The sequence below is a fragment of the Taeniopygia guttata genome, chromosome 2, assembly GCF_048771995.1.
Source record: "Taeniopygia guttata chromosome 2, bTaeGut7.mat, whole genome shotgun sequence".
Taxonomy (NCBI): Eukaryota; Metazoa; Chordata; class Aves; order Passeriformes; family Estrildidae; genus Taeniopygia; species Taeniopygia guttata.
The window spans coordinates 101,656,518-101,678,364 of NC_133026.1; the positions used below are offsets into that span (position 1 = coordinate 101,656,518).

General features: G+C 37.5%; 1 protein-coding gene across 13 annotated transcripts in view; it reads right to left on the reverse strand.

Annotated features, from left to right (window-relative positions):
• The window catches only part of PTPRM (protein tyrosine phosphatase receptor type M), a 441,751-nt gene that overhangs the window by 301,965 nt on the left and 117,939 nt on the right, over window positions 1–21,847 (reverse strand). For all 13 annotated transcript variants that reach the window (XM_030265998.4, XM_072924519.1, XM_030265997.4 and 10 more), the window contains exon 3: window positions 4,194–4,459. In XM_030265998.4, the coding sequence (XP_030121858.2) occupies window positions 4,194–4,459 (266 nt within the window). The remainder of the gene's footprint in view (window positions 1–4,193; window positions 4,460–21,847) is intronic.

Sequence of the window (21,847 nt, forward strand, 5' to 3'; positions counted from 1 at the left end):
ACAGCAGTTCAGACATACCCTAAAATCAATGGCAGATGTTAGGCAGTAGTACTTAGAAGATCATTAATTATGGAATTAAATATATCCTTAAATGTCAGAATGCTTGACAATTTAAATAATCAGCAAGTAATCAACAATTAATGTTGTTACATGCAGGTTGCAATTGTGATTTGTGAAATTCATGGCGTGCAACATATACAAGTAATTACCCGGCAAAAAAAAAGGGTTCATTAAAAGAAATTAATTATTTAGTTCAAAGACTGCACTACTAACGAATCGATTCTAAATAGAAACCCAACCTGAGAAATATTTACAAGCTGGGGCAACTGGTGCTCTAATAATAAACTACTGTTAATTATTAAATCTTTTGAACACTTTGCTTGTATGCGTTCACAATATGTGGTTTGAACCAAGAAATCTTTAGAAGTTGGATTAAAATTCACTCCATACTACATAATCTGATTTGTAGTCAGCTACCATTTAGTGGGAGCTATTTTGCCTACATTTTTCAACAGCAAAACAGACACAACACACTGTGTTTGAAAAAACATTGAATTGTATAAATATTATAACTCTGAAATGTTATCATATATAATTTGTTCTCAGAGTTCTGTAGTACATTTCGGTTTCATTTGCATCTAGACATCTTGCAGGTGTTCTGCTAAGGGAATGGAATTATAAAACATTCACAGATGTGGATGGCTACACAGATTATGTGATTTAAAACACAACAATCACACAATTACATTGCTTTGTCCCTTCACCCATTAATGTCATGTCTTCTCTTGGAGATTACTCATTGGGAAGCTACCAACCTTAGTGTAAGAAAAGTTAAAAAGGGCTCCATCTCAATTATGCTCAGTAAGGTCAGACAAACTCAGAAAATCGCTGGGAGGAAGTCTTGTACATTTTTGAGAGTTTGTGTGGAACACGTGAATTTGTGCCAAAGGAGGTTGGAGTTTTGGACTAAAATGAATAGTAGCTCAGGAAACTGACTTGGTACTGTGTTATATACCTACCAAGTGAGTCCTGTGCCTTCCCCACTATTCCTGCAGTCACCTGAGCTGTCACCTAACTTGGAGCCATATTCTCACAAGATCCACATATAGCTCTAACTTCCTGTCTTCCCCTCTGTGAAGAAGAAAAAGCATGAAAACTGATGAAAGGAGTTCAGAAACAATGAAAAATTGCAAATGTCAGCACTCAAGTGAGGAAATTGCATCACAGATCTCTGAGAGAATGGAAGCAACCAAAAATGAAGACAATTAACTGTAAGCTCTTAAAATGGTGACAGCACTTCCTTGAAAATAAATGAGCTTATTTACAATGAAACCAGTGAAGCTACAGTATTTAACACTGATTCCCTGCTCGGCCATGGATATTAACATAGCATAAGATCTTTTGGCACATCAGCTAAATTGCAGTACCTAACCAGGTATTATTTCAGACTATATGCAGCAAATGCAAAGAAAATTACTTACTATACTCCACAGTGAAAGAAAGATTATGCAAAAAATGTCAACATTTCCAGCAGCAAGGAGAGCACATGGAATCTATTACAGACACGCTCAGGCATCTATTATACATCAGCTGATGCATGGTAATCTGCTAAACTGCAGTACCCCATCCAAGCATGTAAAGGTTCACCTACAAATAAGGGTGAACAGTCCAGACGACAGGTCTTGAGGAAAAAGAGGATGGGAAAGGTTATCCTTCTGTTTCTATGGCCAAATATCATATATATCGTATTGTCAGAAATCTGACACAGATTATTATTAATAACATTAGTAATAACATTTCAAACTGTCAGAGGTTTTGTGTATTTTTAAGAATATGTTAATTTACCTTAAAATTAATAGTCAGAGTCAAGGCTTCTTGTACTAAAATTCCCCTATTTTGATTCAGAGCTAGAGTGAGACTCTGAAGCATAACCTTCTTTACTGACTGCTGATTCCAGAGCAGTTCTGCTGCACAAAAACCTGAGTCCTTTCAGAAGACAGAAAACTGTAAGCTCTCTAATTCACTACACAGATGGGGACATTTCAGACTTGGGCAGAAGTGACATAGTCACACATTTACTCAGTATTCAGTACTCCTGAACCACCCACCATGTTCACAAAACCTTCCACTAAATTCCACATTATAAACCATTGAGTTATACACAATGTCAGCCACAAAATTGCCTATCCTCTATCCTCTTCTCTCAACATCCACTGAAGCTAACAACACAGAGTGGTCCTCAGTATTTCAGTGGAAGTAGAAAGGCCTTTTGGCAGCACTGGAAGGCATTCTCAACACTGGCATCAAACTGGCAACATGAGGTCTTGGTGTAAGGTCAGAGAATCATGGGAATGTCCTGAGTTGGAAGAGACACTTAAAGATTATGGATACCAACTCCTTGTTCCTCACAGGATGACCTAAAACCAAACCAAATGACAGAGAGCAAACACTCCTTGAACCCTGACAGGCAACAAAATATACACTGCCCTTTCACCTGAGAGATGTATGACTAAACCAAGCTTGGACTTTATGATCAAGATAAAGCCTTGTGCTCCAGAGAATTAGGTAGCACACAGCTTCTCCTACACAGCTGAAGTGAACCTCAGCTCTGACAATATGCCTGCTCTTCTCGAAAACGCATGAGAGTATCACCTCATCAAGCCTGCAGACAATTATAAAAGATCCGTCATGAAGTCTGCTGAGATGTCTGTAAGCTTTCCCTGAATACTCTCCAGGAAGCCCTGACAACGCAGCTGCAGCAATTCCTAGGAATCTTGAGTAGTACACTGGATGTAAATGCAGACCCTGTGAATACCCAATATCCAACCCAGGACCACACTTTCAGTGGCAATAAAAAACAAAAAAATATGCTCTTTTGGGTCTTCAAGTGTTGCATCCACTGCCAGGCACCCCAAATTTTAAGAATAAAATGTTCCAAACTCATCTTTTTGAGTAGGACTATCTGTTTCACTGTGGGTGAAACAATCATAGGGGAATGACTCCAGAAAGTTCTTCAGCTTTTTTTTTTTCTTTCCTTAAAAGAAAAAGGGTTTGAAAAGGACAGATTGAGTTCACTTGAGACATCCTAACAAATCAGTTGTTGCAGCCACAGAAAGGAGCAGCCTCCCAGAGTACCAGCAGTGGACATTACCAAACGCATCATTAAAATGTAACGGGACAACAAATACCTGGTTACCTGAAACAGCAAATGCAGGAAGTGCAACAAGACTCTGCCACATGTGACACTGGTACTTGGGGCATTGCTGTAAGAATTAGGGTGTCCCAGTCTAGAACAGCATGGTGGAAGAGCAACATTGCACCTCCCAGGGAGGTCTACAGTCAAGGAACTTGACATCTTTGGGATGGCTTTTCTTCAGAAGGTTTCAAACCATAAGTATGGTGATAATATTCAGTACAGGCAAACAAATAAAACACAATTCAAACTTTCCAAACTTCAGGTGAAGATGCAGGAGCCTCAGTTACACCTCTATGCCACTGGTCTGCTCTTATTAAACTAAGTTACTCGTTTGTGGAGACAGACTGTATTTTCACAGGAGGAAAAAGGAAAAACACTGAACCACTACAGAACAGTAAGTAACTGTATAATCTAAACCTTCCTACAAAAACCCAGCATCCTAAGGGACTGTCAAGTGAAATTCCCCTGAATCTTTAGGATGCACTCAAAATCCCATTCCTATGACATCTACCTTTATATTTATGTTTACTACTGGACAAATGGATATTTCATTCAGAGTTAAGACTTGAACTGAGGATTCAAAGGATTCTGCTAGTTTTAAAGCAACAAGTATTGCTGATCTAAATCAAACTTGAAGACTGTACTGTAATAAAATCTATTGGCATTCAATTCCACCACCCCTACTGAACTGAAAGAACAAGTGAATTTATTACAGAGAAGCAGAGATAATTGACAGAAATCAATGGCAAAATTTCTAGATTTTTTCCAGCATAATTATTTCATCCACCTTTAGAGCATTTGTGCATTTCACACACTTCAATAAATATACATAAACATAGAAACAAAGCCATATGTATGTAAAAACAAACATTTAGCATCATGTACAAAAATCTGATTAAGATGATCATCAACCAGAAATACTGAAAGTTATTTTGATTTAAAGTTAAAATGAGACAGCTATTATAAGAAACAAAATTTCATAGAAAGTAAGACATACCTGATAAAAATTGGGCCAGAAAGTACTAATTGCCAGTTCTGCTCTGCTCCAAGTGGCAGTGATAGATGTGTTCCAGACTGGGTTACCAATAGGACCATCATTAACCTTCACATATACATTCAAAATGCCAGGGCTAGCTCCACTTTTGCTTGAAACATAATAGTGAAAATCAATACAATGTGTATCATTTTCTTTCAGATGGGGCATCAGGAGGTGAGCTTTCTGTCCTGAAAATCTTCCAGATGTATTCACCAACATGAAAGAACCTGCAAAAACAAAGTGACTGATTAAATTTCTTCCTAATTTTTCTCGTCTTAATATGGTAATATCTGTAACTAAAGCATAATTAAGTAATTCAACCATTTTTCTTTGCTTCTGCTAACATAAGAGTAATATGTATGTGGTAGGTATTTGATCTCAGATTTCTTCTTCAGAATCTCAACATTCTTTTGTAAAGCTAGTAAATATTAAAATCTTTATTCTACAGGTGGGGAGGGAAAGAGACAAAAAGCCCCAAATGCTGAAGTGACCTGCACTGCAATAAGCCTACAGATGGTGGTACAGAATCAACTGTAGATCTCAGCTGTCAGAGTGCTTCTACATGCACGGTCTCTGCTGGCTTTGCCTGGCAAGACTGTGGTAATGGGGGAGCTACAGGGGTGGCTTCTTGTGAGAAGCTCCCCCACATGTCCTACGGAGCCAGTGCCAGTCAGCTCCAAGACAGCCAGCCCCACTGCTGGCCAAAGCCGAGCTCATCAGCGATGGTGGCAGAGCCTTTGGGATAAAGTAATTAAAAGCGGGGAAAAAAAAAAGAAAACTACAGAATTGTAGCTGAAGAGAAGATTGAGAATATGTGAGAGATGCAGCCCTGCAGACATCAAAGTCAGTGCAGAAGGAGAGGGAGGAGGTGCTCCAGGCACTGGAGCAGAGATTCCCCAGCAGCCCGGGTGCAGACCAGCATGAGTCAGGCTGGCCCGGCAGCCCATGGAGTCCATGGATGCTTCACCTGCAGCAGCCTGTGGAGAGCCCCACACCAGATCAACCAGATGGTCAAAGGAGGCTGTGACTTTGTGGGAAGTCCACACTGGAGCAGCTTTACTGTCATAAATATAATAGTAGATGCCAGCTTTACTGGCAGGATTTGTGACTTGGTGTGGGACCCATGCTGGAGCAATCTGTGCCTGCAGGACTGCATGCTGTGGGGAGGGACCCCACAACCGAGCACGAGAAGACTGTGAGAGTCCCACACTTCATGAGGAAGGAGCAGCAGAGACAACGTGTGATGAACTGACCCATTTCCTGACCCTCTGCACTGCTGGGAGGGAGGAGAGAGAAAATTCCAGAGTGAAGTTGAGACCAGGATGAAGGGGAGTGTACTTGGTGTCCAGCCAGGGTCAATCCACAACAAGAGTTGCAATGCAATTTAAGAGACTTTTATCTGTTCAGATGGTTGGATACAGTATGTGATGCAGATAGAGTCTAAAAGGTTCTCACTTCCTTAGCCTTCCTCTAGCTAATCACAAATTATGTATTTCTCCAAGTGTGACAACTGTCTCCTGTCCTCAAAAGGTGATAAAAGAATTAACAAATACAAATACAAGCAAACCAGTAAGATTTACAGGTTAAAAAAACAAACAAACAAACAAAAAAAAAAAAAAAAAAAAAAAGGCTGGGGTTGAATTTTATATTATGGCCACAACTTAAATCAGCAAATTAAAAGAAATGCAAAAGTGTTCAATTAAAATCACTTTCAAACAACTCTCACATGAGCAGCTAGTCAATTTATACTCTATTTTTTTTAGTGCTTATTAATGTGTTTCATTGAAGTGTACCTCCAAAATAATCATGCCACAGACCTGTGGAATTTGAAAGACTGTACAGACGTTAGAAAAATGCAACATGATTTCTGAGACATTCATATTTCTGGGTTGAACAAATGGAAATGAAAGAATTCTATTAACAGATAACCTATGATATCATAGAAGGAAATAAAATTCAGTATCTACTTTAGAAAGAAAACATATCAATAAGATGCATGAGATAATTAGAACCCTGCATTTTTCATAAGTCTAGAAATGGATATGTTATAGTTCCCTGCTACAAATGCATAGCTAAGTGTTCTTAGAAAAATGTCAGTATACATACACCCTTGTCACATAGTTATTAGAAACCAAGTTTTAATTTTTTTTCTTTTTCTTACTTTGATGGGTGACAATACCTTCTAATGAAATGCAAGTAATTTCTTGAAATGGAATGTTGGAGAACCTTTGTCCAGACTGCATAGCTATGTTAAATAGATTTAACTATTCAATAATAGTAGTTTTGCAGTTGAATTTAAATTATTTATCAAGTATAATTTCCTTTCTAGACAAGTCCATAAAATTGACAAAAATTGAACTTACTTTTAATACAAAGAAGTATAAATATTTTACTTCCTAAAAGCGTTACTCGGCATTTAACTCACAGTCTGTTACTATAATATATTGGGGAAAATCCTTATTCATTAGCAACATAAACAGAAGTCATGAACATGGTTTTTCTCTTAAAACAGGCAGGAAAGAAGCTAATACTCCTTCCATCAATTAGTACATGCTCTGACATTCAATTAATTTATTTACATTTAAAATATAAAACCCTTAAAATAGGTATAATTTGCTAAGTTATAAGAGCAATACTTAAAGCATTCATGAATTCACTAAAAATTAACTGGCAAGATTTTTTACATGGAAATTATCAATCCAACAAACAAATAACAAAAATCCCCACAGCATACTTTCTGACAGGGGACCAGCTCTCCAGAACAGCTTCTCATATACTGGGGCTCATAAGAAGTATGTATTAAAAATAACTGAAACAATACACTGGTATATCTATTATCTGCCAGAATTGAAGGATTTCACAAGAAAACATGTAAAGTTATAATCAACTGAATACTCATTCCTAAAAATAAATATCAAGTGCACATCCTCCTATAAATACACTCATTTTATCACACTTATTTAATTTCTCTAAGTGTACTTCCATGTTTAAACACATGGATGATGATAATTTCCTCAGCCAAAATGTTTAAATGGGATTTACTTGGGTTTAGTCTTTAGGGCTATGTTTAGGCACTACATGCAATGTGATAAAACCTAATGGTGCTCATCATTCATTAAATTCAGGCTTCTTAAGTCCACAACCCTGCTGAATAACATGTATTTCATCATTATAGCTAAGGAGTTTAAATCAACAAAGCAGTGGTTTTACTGAAGTCACTGTTGCTGTTTACAATTCCTCATTGAAAAATGGTTCAGCAGTAATTCAGCTGGTATTTGGTTTGTGTAAATATTAATTCTAAAAAGATGCAATACTTGAAAAAAGAAAATACAGATTTGCTCTAGAGTAAATGGGCAATTAACTATCCTAGTCATTCTCATCAGCATAAATCAACTTTCTGTTGATTTTCAAATTTCCTTCAGAAAATAAATTTTCTGTGAACTACTGGACACAAAAAGACGGTCAAAATATAGAGTGGCAGACCTAAAAAAAAAAGAAAAAAAAAGTTTAAAAAAGAGAATCTGACAATTGGAAAAGTAACATACTGTCCCACAAAAAAAATGATGGGAATGGCATAAGAGAGATTTTCCAGTCACTTCTGCAAATTTTCATCTCACCTTGTTAAGAGATCCTTTTTATACTGGGAATGTCAAACACAATGAAACTGAATGCAGTATCATTTTTCAGGCATAAAGAAAATGTGACTAGTGAGCAAAGAAAGTTACATTGTTGATTTTTCACCAGTCTTATACATGGTTGAGAACAAATTACTCGTCTTCCCAATAAATATTTTAAAAGTATTGGTCTTTAACTTATTTAGGCATTACTATTGGTTGATTTTAATTCTTGACATTTGAAAAATGTGCTAAATGATGAAGGTTAAAAAGTCTGATTTTAAGAACAGATATTCTGTGTATTACTTTATTAACAAAACGCCCTTGAGGTGCAGACAGGTCTCATAAATGCTGTGACTAGGCAGTTCATAGAATCACAGAAAGTCTTGGACTAGAAGGTACATAGAAAAGTTTACTTTTTATAGCAAAACAGGATTCCCTAAATGGCAGGCAACCCTACAGAAATCGCTCCCAAGAGATTGCAACTATCTCATTGCCCAAGACTAAGTGTGGAACTGTTCAAGACAGTGGAACTGCTGTGCATAAGCAGATGAATTGTGAGGCTCAAACATAATGAGTACCACTTTCAGACAAGGCAAACTCATTAAAAGTGTTCTTTTATTTACCGTATTCCATAAACAAACATGCATACAGTCCACCTTGGAAATACTGCAGAAAACAAAGGACCTGAGTTTAGGAACAGTCCACCTTGCACTTTAACTCCCAAGGCTTGCAAAGAACCTTTGCAAGCCTTGGGAGTTATTCAGTACCTTTTCTTACTATTTACTAATATTATAGGAAAAAAAATACATTTTCAGGTAACATTTGAAAATTACAGGGCAGCTGTAACTCTCAAACATGACTAGCACTGACTAAAGAAACTGGAACTTTCACCCAAATGCACCACTTCCAGACATCACCCAGTAGAAATGTGCACACAAACATCAGAGACGCTGGCATCCCTGAACTGGCATAATGAGGTGTCCCAAAATGCACCAGCTGAGAGTCTTCCCTTCAGTGCCTTATCTAACACCCATCAGTTCTGCTCATTAACTTACAAACCATTACTGTCTCCAGGTGAATTTTAAGTCCTCTTTTGAGCAATATTTACTCAAATTTAACATGGTAGTTTCAAGCATTATTTATTACCCATCTTAAAAACATCATTAATCTCAACTTTCAAGCTGTTTATCTTTCAAATTTGCAGTGATTCAAACTCTTGGAAAAAATCCACTGTAACTCATGTGTATTTTTTTAAAAGATCAATTCACTTCTACCCATAATGCCAGCTTTGATTTAGCAGAACAATTAATAAGACTAATAAGCTTCATAATTCTTTCACTAAATTCAATTCTTAAAATTCTTCCTCATCTCATATGCATAGACACATGTCCCATAATTTTGTTATAAATTTCTTTGATCAGTCTTGGACATTAAATCATGCATTTCTGAATCCTGTCTTTTTTGCAGCCCCTTCTCCAATGGCCAGTATAAAAAAAACCCCAAACCCTGCTTTCTGATGTATGCTGTTTGTTTATTCAAGCCTTTTCAATATTTATTTATTTTGACTACTCATCCTGTAATCTGTTTATCTGTTTTCTTCATGACTACTCAATGTTTTCAAACACTGTACTGACATTTTGAAGGCTACTTCTTATATAACTAATATTATCTCTTTGCAAAAAAGCAAGCAATGTATAGCAGGGACATACAAAGTTCACAAGCTATTAGATAAAAAAACTGTATGTGCATAAATTTTGAGAGAGTTGTCTCAAGTTTCAAATTCAACTTCTGAAGCAATCATTGCATTTTAAGAAAAACAGAAATCAAAGTAAGGTAAGACTTGAGGACAAGCAGACAAAAGGAGAGTTTTAAAACACAAAGCTTTACAACAGCATCTCCCCAGGTCTGGAACAGGCAAATTCTGGTTGAGCAGTCTAAAGCAGGGAGTAGATATATATTTGAAACACTTAACTAAAACTAATTGAAAGTAATTAAAATTAGAAATCTGGATCTTTCCAAAGTCCTAATATCACGGAATCATTTAGGTTACAAAAAGCCTAGACTACTTTTCATATAGAATGAGGTTAATGCTTAGTTTGTATAAAACCTTCTGAAGGGCAGGGAAAAGGGATCACATCTGAACTGCAATTCCACTCATGAACACAAATGGAAAGTTTTGTGTTTGGTTAGTTTATTTGTTTATAACAGGAAACCTGACTTGTCTGAATAAAGGAAATGCATCTGCAGGGTTGTGGAGTTGTGTTTTTTATGTTTTATTACATTTGTATTATGTATAGGTTTGTTCCATGTATCCCCGGTTCTGTAACGGTTCTCCCCGGGTTTTCCCGTCTTTCCCCGCGGGTCCGTTGTCCCCAAAAATGCCGAGTCACCCTGTTTACCCCAGATGCCTGTCTGTCACTCAGTGTCCCTTCCCCCCCACCTAGAATCTTCCACCTGGGACGTTGGGTGATAGGCAGAGGACCTGGGACCCTTCCCCTGTCTGTCCTTCATTGGATGTACCCCCGTATCCCACTACCCTCGAACCCCCAGTGGCTTTACCCCATTGGCCGCCCGGTTTTCCCCCATTCCATATTTAATTCGTTCGCACGGCTCGTTCCAGGCTTTCTCTGGCGGGCTCCAGCGCGCTCCGCCCTGCCCGCGCCACTCCGGCAAACACAGGCGCGGCACGCCTGGTTCCCTTCGAATTATAGTATTCCCAATTGGATTTCAATAAATGGAATTCGCCCTCCAGAGAGAGACTCTCTTCATTAAATCGCCGTGGGGGTCGCTGACTGCTCTCCGAACTCCGATAGTGCTGCCCAAAGCCCTGTGAGGGTTCAGCGGGAAGCGCTAGAAATCTGCCCGCGCCCCTTCTCCCAGAGCTAGTCGGGGCAAGGGAAGGGCATCAGGGAGAAGAGCGCATCGGCACAGGGTAATTCTCTCTCTGTTTGATAAGGAAGGTAAACGTGGTGTGGACTACGAAATCTCCAAGGAATCGTGCCACTCCTCTTGTCCCCGGAGAGCCACCTTAGATGCAGCCCAGGCCTGAGGTAATGGAGCAGTACCACCCCAGGGGGAAGGCTTCCTTCCCAGCCCCAGTCACTCAGAAAACCCACATCAGCCAAAGTGTACAACAAAGTGTGCTCCTTTTGGTTTTCAAAGAGGTAAGTCCAGTGCAGGGCAATATTCTTTTTTCATTTTTGTCATCCCACATTTTGTCTATCCTAATATGTTATGCAGCTTCACCAGTATCTTCTACAGCCAATGGGAACTGTGCAACAAACGGCTAAGACTGAGAAACGATTTCTAAAACATGATAAAAAACTTCCTCAACAAGGTATGCGAAGTTTTCTTCAAATTCTCTCATGAGTCCTCATGACACAACCAGTTGGATTTCTTTAAAGGTGACCTAATGTATTTCACCAGCTATAACATTTTTTAACTTTTATGCTATGACTGATTTCAAACATGCCAGAGCTTTGAGACAGATCTGCCTGCACCTTTTCTTTTAAGTGAACACACCAAAAATACCAAAAGGGCTTGAAAGAAATGATGTTTTATTAGAACATAAACTTCAAAAACTGCCTTCTTTCTGAAAACCCAGATTCTTTTGGGAGAGAGAGGTAAAATACAGCAATTTGTAAACAAATACATTTTCTGCCCAACTACGTCTTTGCAACAAGGGCCCTTCTCCTCCAGAACTGCTTGGCACACCAGCAATCTTCAATAGCCCTTATAGATTCAACAAACTCTACTTGTTCTTCTCTGAGTTAACAGAAAAATCTTCCCTCTTCTCATCCTGTCTGGACTAATTTTGCGTTTCTTCTCCATTACTCTAAGAAAACTTCCCAAGTGTGAGCTCTACAGTTAGCACATCTATTACTGCCTATCCTATTGTTCCCTGGAAAAGCTTCTCCCATGGCCAGATGCTCTCAAAAAAGAAATCCTTTTCTCCCCTTCTAAGAACTTTCCCTAACCAAAAAGCACACAGATACCAACTGTGGATTTTACCACAGCATACAACATGCATATAAAAAATTATTTTAAAAGACACCTTGAACTACTCATTGTCACACAGAGAATGACAGTATGTGCATGAAGAATTTTTTGCATGTCCCTTCTGTTTTCAAGGAAATGAGACAAAGTTTTGTACGTCACAAACAGAATAGAACTTGTTCAGCACAAAAGCTTTCTCCCTGCCTCAGAGGCTACATTCACAGATGTTTCCTTGCCTTGTTTGTTCCTAATAGGGCACAGCTCCACTGGTTGATTGTTTAGCCTGTGTACCTGCATTGAGATTTGAAGAGGTCTGCTAGGCACATCTGCTAGATTTACCCTGAACAAAAGTAAGGGAAGTCACAATACAGGATGTGGTACATAAAGGATTAAAGGGTAAGGATAGAAATAGCAACAATCAACATTGTAACAGACAAATGGGCCTTGCTAAAACAAAAAAAAAAAAAGTGAACCCTTAGGTGTACAGTTGAAGGAGACTGCAACTATTGCTGAAACCACAGCAGCTAAAGATCTAAGACTTCTATGAAGAGCTTAACATAGTAAGTGAATTGATTAGAGCAGCATAAGAGAACACATCAAATGTATTAAAAGCTAAATAACCAACGCAACTGTTAATGAAGAAATCCTAGTAAACACGGATGAGGTTCTGTTAGCTGGATTTTTTGCATAATTGTTAAACCAAGTCCTGTTTAACCTCCTTAACAAGGATGTAAAAACAGATGTAAACCTGTTTCTGGGAAAAAATGAAATTATACAAACACTGGCAAAAACCCCACAAAGCATCTGAGTAGCCAAATCTAGGCTACTCTCAGGAACCAGGGTGAGTCTTCATCTCCCTGCCTGACAGACACAGAGCTGCTACAGTTCTGTGTCCCCAGATCCAGCTGCTGGTGTTCGCAGCACTGGCAGGCAGATATACAGCAAAAGAGAATGAGAGAGAGATGGTGTGACAGATCAAGACAGACAGAAAAACAGTGCCTTTATCAGCATCCCTGTGAACACACAGAGCACTCAAGCACTGACAGCCCTGCCCTGTTCCTCCTCTTCAGCCTAGGGGAATCTCACTCTGATAGAGGAACCCACACCCTGCTCCTCCCCAGGCTCTGGCCCCTACACCCAAAAGCCCCTGACTTTCATTGTCCCACAGCAGCTCCTGGCACTCAAGTCTCTTCTCCCACTCCCTGGTTAGCTTGTTTTGAAGCTAACACACACACTGGAGACTTGAGTGCATTGTTAGCTTGTTTTGAAGCTAACACACACACTGGAGACTTGAGTGCATCAATGGACAATATGGCAGAAACTGGGTTTAGTAGGAACACAGGATAGATTGCAGTAACCAAGCATCAGGCAGTCTCAGCAGCATGCTGAGCAGTCAGATATATACAGAGATGAGACTCATTTACCCCTTTACCCCTCTATTTCTCCCATACTTGCTCCTTCCCAATCCAACTGACTCCTGACTCCTGCCTTTGGTCCCCACATTAACAGCTGCTCATGCAGTGAGAGCAGCACACAAAATGGCAAGCTGTGTTTTCCAGCGAGCGGCTTACCCTATCAACTTGCATTTTATTATAACTTAGCATTCAAATCATGGGCCAGTTGTTCTGTCACAGAAGATAAGTATCTGTAAAACTAACCAGCACATGCTAACAATGCTGCTGCCCAGAAAGTCTCTCTTCTTTTCTAAGTACATTCTCTTTGCTGCACCACCAATAACATTAGTCATTATTTTTGTAAACCATTCAACCATGCAATTCAGCATTTAAGAAACAATACTCAAGAGATAAGCAGGAATCAGCTTTAACATGTTTCAGGGGAGCTCCTGGGGTAAACCAGTTACTTTTCAGATAAAAGCTTTGCAGAAGTAAATGTAGAAAGGCTGGGAGAGATGGGATCATAGCTTGATCCGTGTTACTCATATCTGAAAAAGGACTATCTCCAAGACCAGGGTTAAGTGCTACTGGTACTCTTCTCCCTTCCCAGTGACAGGCTGAAAGGTTTGTTAAACACAGAGGTTAATATAAAAAGCTTCTGAAGGCACAAAGACAGTGAGCTTTACAACTTTTACAGAGATATAATTTTCTTCCAGCTTTAGGTTGCTAGGTTAATGTTTGGCTAACGATCACACCTATGTATACTCTTCCAATTCTAGATCATCCAAGCAATAAGTTACTTCTCATTTAAAAGCTAACTGTCATTGTACTTTCCTCACAAAATGTTTCTGGAAACCATTCTGCCACCTGGCCGATTACTAATTTATTAACTACTGATAGTTGTTGCAACGATTAGTATCTGCAGTAACACACCACATACAAATGACTTGCATCTTCTGAATTTCACTCAAATGTCTGACAGTTTTTCACAGATCTGTAAGGCAAAAAACAAAAACTACTGTAGTGCCTAAATCACACAATAACAGAGAGCCTTCTGAAATCCTGCTGGACAGTTGAGTAATTTTAGAAGCATATTAGCCTCAAAGGCTTTTCTGTTACTGGAGTAATGTACTCCTGGTTTCATGAGTGTGAATAAAGATAACTCACAAGAAATTATCTATTCAAAAGAGTAGGTTAAACATTGCATTGTTATCTACTGTACATCTGTGGAGTTTTGCTTTTATTCTACCCTCCTCTTTTGAACCAAAGCACCCATCTTTGTGTCATCTGTTCAATACACTCATCTAACAACTCCCTTAGCATGGGCCATGTGTCACTTCAGTTCTTTTACTTCCCCATAAAAAATCTTGCTCAGAAATTAGAAGCTCGCCAGTATAATTACAATCAGACTGGCTTTCCTAAAACATACTTTTAAGCTCTGTTTTTCTTAATTGAATCACTCATTGAGACTCCAAACCACAAGTAGTGGGTTTTCTTCCCCAGTTAAACTACAAATTACTTCCGATTAGTATTCACAGCATTTTTCTTCCACAGAAACACTTCAGAGACCTTAGACAAGACTCGCTCAGTAAAATTTTAAGCACATCAGGGACTGTGCTTCACTGATGAGCAACAGGATGGCTCAGGACCTTTACTTTGAGCTCATGTCCCACAGGAATTCATTGCTATACCAGCACAAAGGCACACACATGCACCCAATGGCAACTACAGGACAGTTTAAGCCATAATGGATCAGCTACTGCACTTTCTGCCGGTGAAGTTATACACTTTAGTCAGTTTATACTGTATCAATATGAAAGCTTTAAAGCTAATGGAATAGCGCGTTCGGTTGGGGCTATTACTTCCATCTTAAATAAATCACAAACCAAACAACCCCCTATCCTCATAAATTCGGTCTGCTTTTAAAATTAAATTTAATACCAGTTTACACCAAGATTTATACCTGTCTGTGTGTGCATTTATCAGCTTGGAATATTACCTTAGCTGGGCTTTGTATAGGAATTAAGAGACCCATTACACCACCATTTCTCCAGTTTCTTTTTTTTTTTTGTTGTTTTTTTTTTTTTTGTTTGTTTTTAAATGCACTTATACCTTTGCCACAAAAGCAGCTGACAGCATTTTCTACAAATTGGTATATAAAGCCATATTTCACTTAGATTTCCTCCTCTTAGGGATCCTGTTACACTTAGCAATGACAAAGAGAAGAATTACATATCTTAAGAATGTAGATTTGCTTTTTCCTACCTGATTTTCAAATTCTAAAGCAAATAAAAAATAGAAGCATTTGTTATCCAAGGTGTAAGTTATGTGAATGAGTTACACTACATGACAAATTAAAAAAAAAAATTAAAGCATAAAGATTGTCTTTCCTTAAACAACATATTAAACTATTCATTCAACATAACGTCAGCTCTAAAATAAAATTCTTGTTGCAAAAACCACCTTCTTGGCAGGAAGGAAAAAAAAATCCATTGTCAGCTATTTTATTCTTTACATGGTAACCATTACAGTACAGCCTATCTTTAAAGGCTCTTATCTAGACGAGATTATGTCACAGACTACATCACAAAGAATGAATACTGTGCAGGTTGCCAATTTATCTGTGTTTATTCACACAATAATTTCCTTCACTGTGGCAACCGGCAGACTTCCCAAAGCCGTCTGCAAACTGATAAAATGAGAATTTTGCTTCACATTCTTTTAAAGAGGCTTTTTCCAAGCCCCAGATGGAATTGGTTTTAAGTCTTGTACTACTATGGCTATTTTCTATGTCTTAGTTAGTCTCTTTAAATACAGAAGAAAACATCTCTACATCATTTAACTGGTGTATATAACAGTTAATATATTTACCAAATGAACTTCATGTTGGGCTTTTTGCCTGTGCAGTCCCATGGAGGATACTGTTTAATGTACTTATTTTCAAGTTCTAGTCTGCTAGAGATGCATTAAAGATATTAAATTGGGCCTGATTCATCACTGAAATAAGCCTTCCAGTTTCCATGACTCACAATCCCCGGAACTGAGATTGTCATTCAAGAGAACAACAGAATCAGGGTGGGTTTTTCAAAAAGGGAAAGCATAAGACTCTAATTAACACAAGGGCTTAACGATGTGCTTAAGTACCATTCAGGAAAGCACTCAGATATTTAATTTGTCTTCAACAGAATTAAAAATTCAGAAGGTACATGCATAATATTTCTGCAGGATGCCTTCTGGAGTTCTGAGATCCTGATGTTTCAGGAACCTGACATTTCACAGCTTTATTAAAAATTGCTATTTGAAATGTCATTGCATTAAAGCACAAAATTTTCAAACATTAAATTTTATACTGAAGGTTCTGGGGGTCTGCAAGAAAATGAAAATATTTGTAGCAGTGCTCAAGCAAAAAAAGTTTGGACAATGCTGACTTAAACTCTTGACTACTTTTTTAGCCCAGAATTTAATCCAGAAGTTAATATTCTGGATATTTAGGCACGTGAGTGATTTTAAAGGGAAAAGAGAGATAAATAAGTGTCTTCATTACAGTAAAAGAGGAACGTGGGTTTACATGTATTTAAAATAAGCTGCAGAATAAAGAACTCAAACAGAAGCCAATCTAAAAGAAAACAAATGTTCTGCACTTTTCTTCTTTGCTGACTTTGTCTTACATTTAAAAGCTTCTAGGCCAAAACTTACAGGACAGTAAGAATCCCCTGGATTTAAACGCACATGAAATCAAACAAAAACTAGGAAACTAATGTTCTTCTATCACCCTACTCTTTTCTGTTGGCCTGGCATCCTCATGACCATTCTGCTTCTCTGTGCTGCCCATGGAGCTGTGTCACTCCCCACTGAAGCTTTCAGGGGTGTCTCCCATAAAGGTTCAGGCTGCTGTTTGCAGCCACTGCTCATCCCTTCCCTGGGGTGGCTGCCCCTGTCCAAGCTGGGCCTGACTGTCGGGAGACAATCCCCATTTCAAATGTTTTTTTGCCAGCATGAGGAGCACAGAGCAGCCCTTACCAGCCCAGTGCCACAGGAACCCATCCCACTGCGACGCTCCTGCAGCAGGGAGGTGAAGGCTGACCATGGCACAGCCAGGCAGATGTTACCACACGTACACCCCAGTGCTCCTGCCTGTCACTCATTATTCACTTGTTCTACATCAACAGCTTCTTATTTCTGGCCCCCAGCATTAAGAGCAAGTTGCTGTGTACAAGCAGGCATCCTTAAGCTGAGCCTTGTATCAAGGTAACCATGCAAACAAGCAGTGCAGGCAATAGTTTTGGTGCATGTGAAACCACTCACAAAAGTGAAGTTTCTGCATCTAAAATATTTCATGAAAAATTCAGCTTCCAAACTGATATATTTACTGTGTCTGACTGTAGTAGAAGTCTCAATTCCATTAAACTTCCATTCCTTGTCTGCAAACATAAACCCTTATAAAAGTATTTTCAGAAGTATTACAGACTTTTTACTGTCATTATGTTCAAAATCTGTTTCATATAACCAAATAAGTGATACTTCAACTGCTTTTATGGGACAAAAATTATATTATAAAACATAACAATAACAAAACAGATGACATTAAAATATTAAAGGAAAATGAAAAATTTACAGTGAATAACTGCTAGACTCAATTATTCTTTATAGTAAAAGGAATACTTTCTTTTTCATTCGGACTAAAACTTTGTGTCAAAAGTTGAAATGCAAAACTTAGTGGCATAATTTCATACTTAGGCAAGTAACTCAGCTTTACTTGAGACACTGTAGCATTTATTTTCCCTCACCTCACTTGTTGCCTTTTTACTTTTGCCTATAATTATTTAATCTAATATTATTTTAGTTTGATTTACTAAACTAAACTTGCAGTTCATTCTGCTAGAGTTTTTGCTATGATCCCTTGAAATCTGGCTACCTTAATTCTGTCAACATTTCCAAGTGTTTTATTGGTGGTTTCAACTAAATGTACTAAATATTAAAGTCTTATTTGCAGTCAGCCCAGGAAATCATATCAATGGAAGAAATGAACATACTCAAACTAAAAACTTCACTTCTAAACAAGTATTTCTTTAATTAGCTATGATTACAAGCAATAATACTCTAATACTTAGTCAAGACAAAAATAATACAGCCCCCATTTCTCAGTGTCATTTGTGTGTGTTAGACAGTACTTTGTATACAGACGTATAGAGACTCCAAGCTATATATTCAAACAAAAATGGAGATAAAATTGAAAAAAACAGTATAATAAGACTTTAAAAAACAGTAATTTTGAAAATTGATGGCAGATATGGTACTGTAAATACATTTAAAGTTACTTTACTTTGTAAGTTGACTTGTTTTTAAATAGAAACCCACACTTCCAGCTTCCTTAAGAGTCTTAAGTCCCTCCTTCAGAAAAGGTGGAAAATAAACTATACACAAAACCACCCCTTTGGAAACACTCACTCTGAAGCACACTGAAAAGCCCAGATCCTGAGGCAGAATGAATTGTTTGCTAAGAACTGCTGTGTTAACCTGAACATGAGATTGCCCACTTGCTCACTCTGTGGCGCTAGTCATATCCTTCTATTCCTTCTTATCATCTGCTGTACACAGGAGGAAAGTGGAGAATGGTCTACTGGAAAGTGAGTGCACACTTAGCTAGCAGATGTCAGCATCTATTTCACAAGTTGCACAATTAGCAATCTGCAAATTCAGAGACTGAGGTTTAACAACACACTTAAAAACATTTAAATAAAAATGCTTGTAAAGATATTCCTTTAACTGTGGGGATATTTTAAACACATATTCTGAAATGCCTGCTGACACACAGAAGTTGCTACGTGGAGCACAACACATATGTACTGAACGCTGTTTATGCACACAATTAATTACCTGTAATGCCCAGGTAAAAAAAAAAAAAACAACAGTACCACTGTTTGCATTTGTGTCAAGTTTACACTAACGTTTTTTAACTAAAGAAGTCTATTGAAAATTAATCCTCTTTTTACTCGCTTACATAATCCTCCTGTATACATGATATACAGAGGGATTTTTTTTTTTTATCATTTGAAATGTACTTATTTTAAAAAGAAATGAAAACATTACAGTTAATTAGCAATATTTCCCATTTCCTAACACAAAAACTTGATTTTTTGTGGAGATTGTAACTCAACAGACATTGCAATATGATGAACCATTGCTAGATAAATGCATCTAGGCTATTCCTACTCTTTGCTCATCATATTTGATAAGGCCTGTCATGAGACAGCAGGCAAGACTCACTAAGCTTTAACAGAATGTAAGTTAATTTCCTGAAAGAATAATTTAAGGGAGATTTTTTATTAAAACCTAATTACTTCTACTTCATTATCACTTCAGTAGGTGGATTGGTTGATATCATTATTGTAATGGAGGTCAGTGAGAATTAATCAGCCCAGTCTTACAAATATACTGCTTCCTCTCATCTTTTTATAAGTCTGTCACCTTTTCATGTATTTCAGTAATAAAATTCAGAGAGGTCATACCAGGAAAGTGAAAAAGCAGTGACTGAAAAGGGTCAATGGTAGATAAGCTCTTACTGCCTTTTAAAATAAAAACTTCACCCAGAACTTCCTAGAGTTGTCTGGTCTGGCAATATTGCTAACATAAAATAATTTAATGTTCAGCCTGCTGTAAGAGATAAGAAGAATGTGATATGGGTGCCTTGGTTTTGTCAGAAGTCAGGGGCAAAATTTCTGTAGTACATTCTGACAATGGATACTTCAGGAGTGACCTACAGCTTACCAAGTCTAGCTCAAGCAAGTAGGCAGGAATAATCTTGAACTTTTGTTTTTTCTAGAATGTTATTTTTTCCCCAGCTGAATATTTTCAAACAAGATTAATTTAAATTATTACAATTTATAAGCCTGTTTCACTGATTTAGAAATCTTTCCACTTGGTTAAAAAATTGCTGCCTTGATACCCCTGAGTAAACTTTTCATCAACACTAGTCCATAATGACTACTGTTATCCAATCCTTCAGAATAAAGAGCAAAGAAGGAAACAAAGGACTAGGAAAATAATAAAATTCCACAAAAACCTAATTCCTTTGAAAACTAGAGTTGCTGAAAAAAATATTTTTATTAAAAGACAGGATTCCTATGAGAGGATAAGTTGGTTTGGATCTGGGTTTTGATTTATTTATTGTAGCTAATTCTGTGTGTTATTATTTTAACAACTACTGGCATTTGCTTCACACCTACAAAAAATAATCTAAGATACTCACAGTTTATCTATCTAATTCTTTCTTTAAATTTTGGAAGTTTCTCGTCCTGTCACATTCTACTTAACTTCTTTGTTCCATCAGGAATGCCAGCTTCATCAATCTCTTTGGTTTCCTCCTGATCATCTCCCTGCATGCCTTCCTTCTGACTGAATATTCAACAACCCAACCTCCTCTCATTATTCAGCAACATCAGTTTCAAGAGGCATCAATATATTAACACACTAAAGAAGTTAGTTGATGAACCTTGCTGTTTCCTCTGCCTTGAATCCCAATTCTTTAATTTCTATTAATGGGGATACAGCTATCATAATTTCTAAAAACACAGGTGCATCATGTACATAAGCATCTGTACTGTCTGGTTTTTCCCAGGTGCCAGGAACATGGCTACATGGTAGATGAAGCCTTTGAACTTCATTAGAAGTAAAATTCTACAAAAAAAGCAGCATACACCTGATCTAAACACACAATCCAGGTCTTAATACCACAGGAGGCATTCACATCCTTATATCCTTCAGTTACCTATCTACCCATTAGGTGTCCTAAATTATTGTATGAAAAGCATTCTTTAGATGTACTGATTTTAATTCTGCGTGAAACAACCAAAATAGTATTTCATACCTTTAAAATCTCAAATTATTTTCTAGCACACAGAAAAACAGTGACTGAGCCAAAAACGAGCACTTCAGTTACTCTCTATAGCATTCTTTTCATTTTGTGGCATCTAAGAAGATATATTGTTTGTTTTTTTTTTTTTTAACAGTGAAACACTAGTTCAGTCCGATGAAAAAACCAAACTGAAAACATTGAAGATTTTCAGAGAAAAATGTTGCTTAAGGGTTTTCAAATAAATCATTACTAGGAATTGCCTTTTTAATCAAGCATGAGGAGGAAAGTAGAAAGTATTTTATTTCCTATAACAACAAAACACATGCTTAGATACTTAAAAACATTGTTGATACTTCAAGAGAGACCTTACCTCCAGAAATAACTAGAATTTTCTAATATTTAGTTTATATGCATGGGGAGATATAAACTCTTATTTCCCTGTAGCTTGCCTTTTTTTAATAATTTGCAGCATAAAACATAAAGTCATTCTAATTTTTATGATTTTTTTTAATCTAAGCTAGAACAGAAACTGTAGATTTTGATTTTAGTTTCTTGAGAATAAGAAGAAATGGACACTTAGTACTGTAATTACTTAACAATGACTAATACTTCAGTAGCACAGATAAGCAGCATTTTGGGTTGGATTTGTCACAAAAGCTCAGCTAATAACAGAGCAATATAAACATTCACTATTTTTAAAATACTTGGCATTTTAATAGAAAATCCAGTGCAATAATTTTGAATGGTCTACTT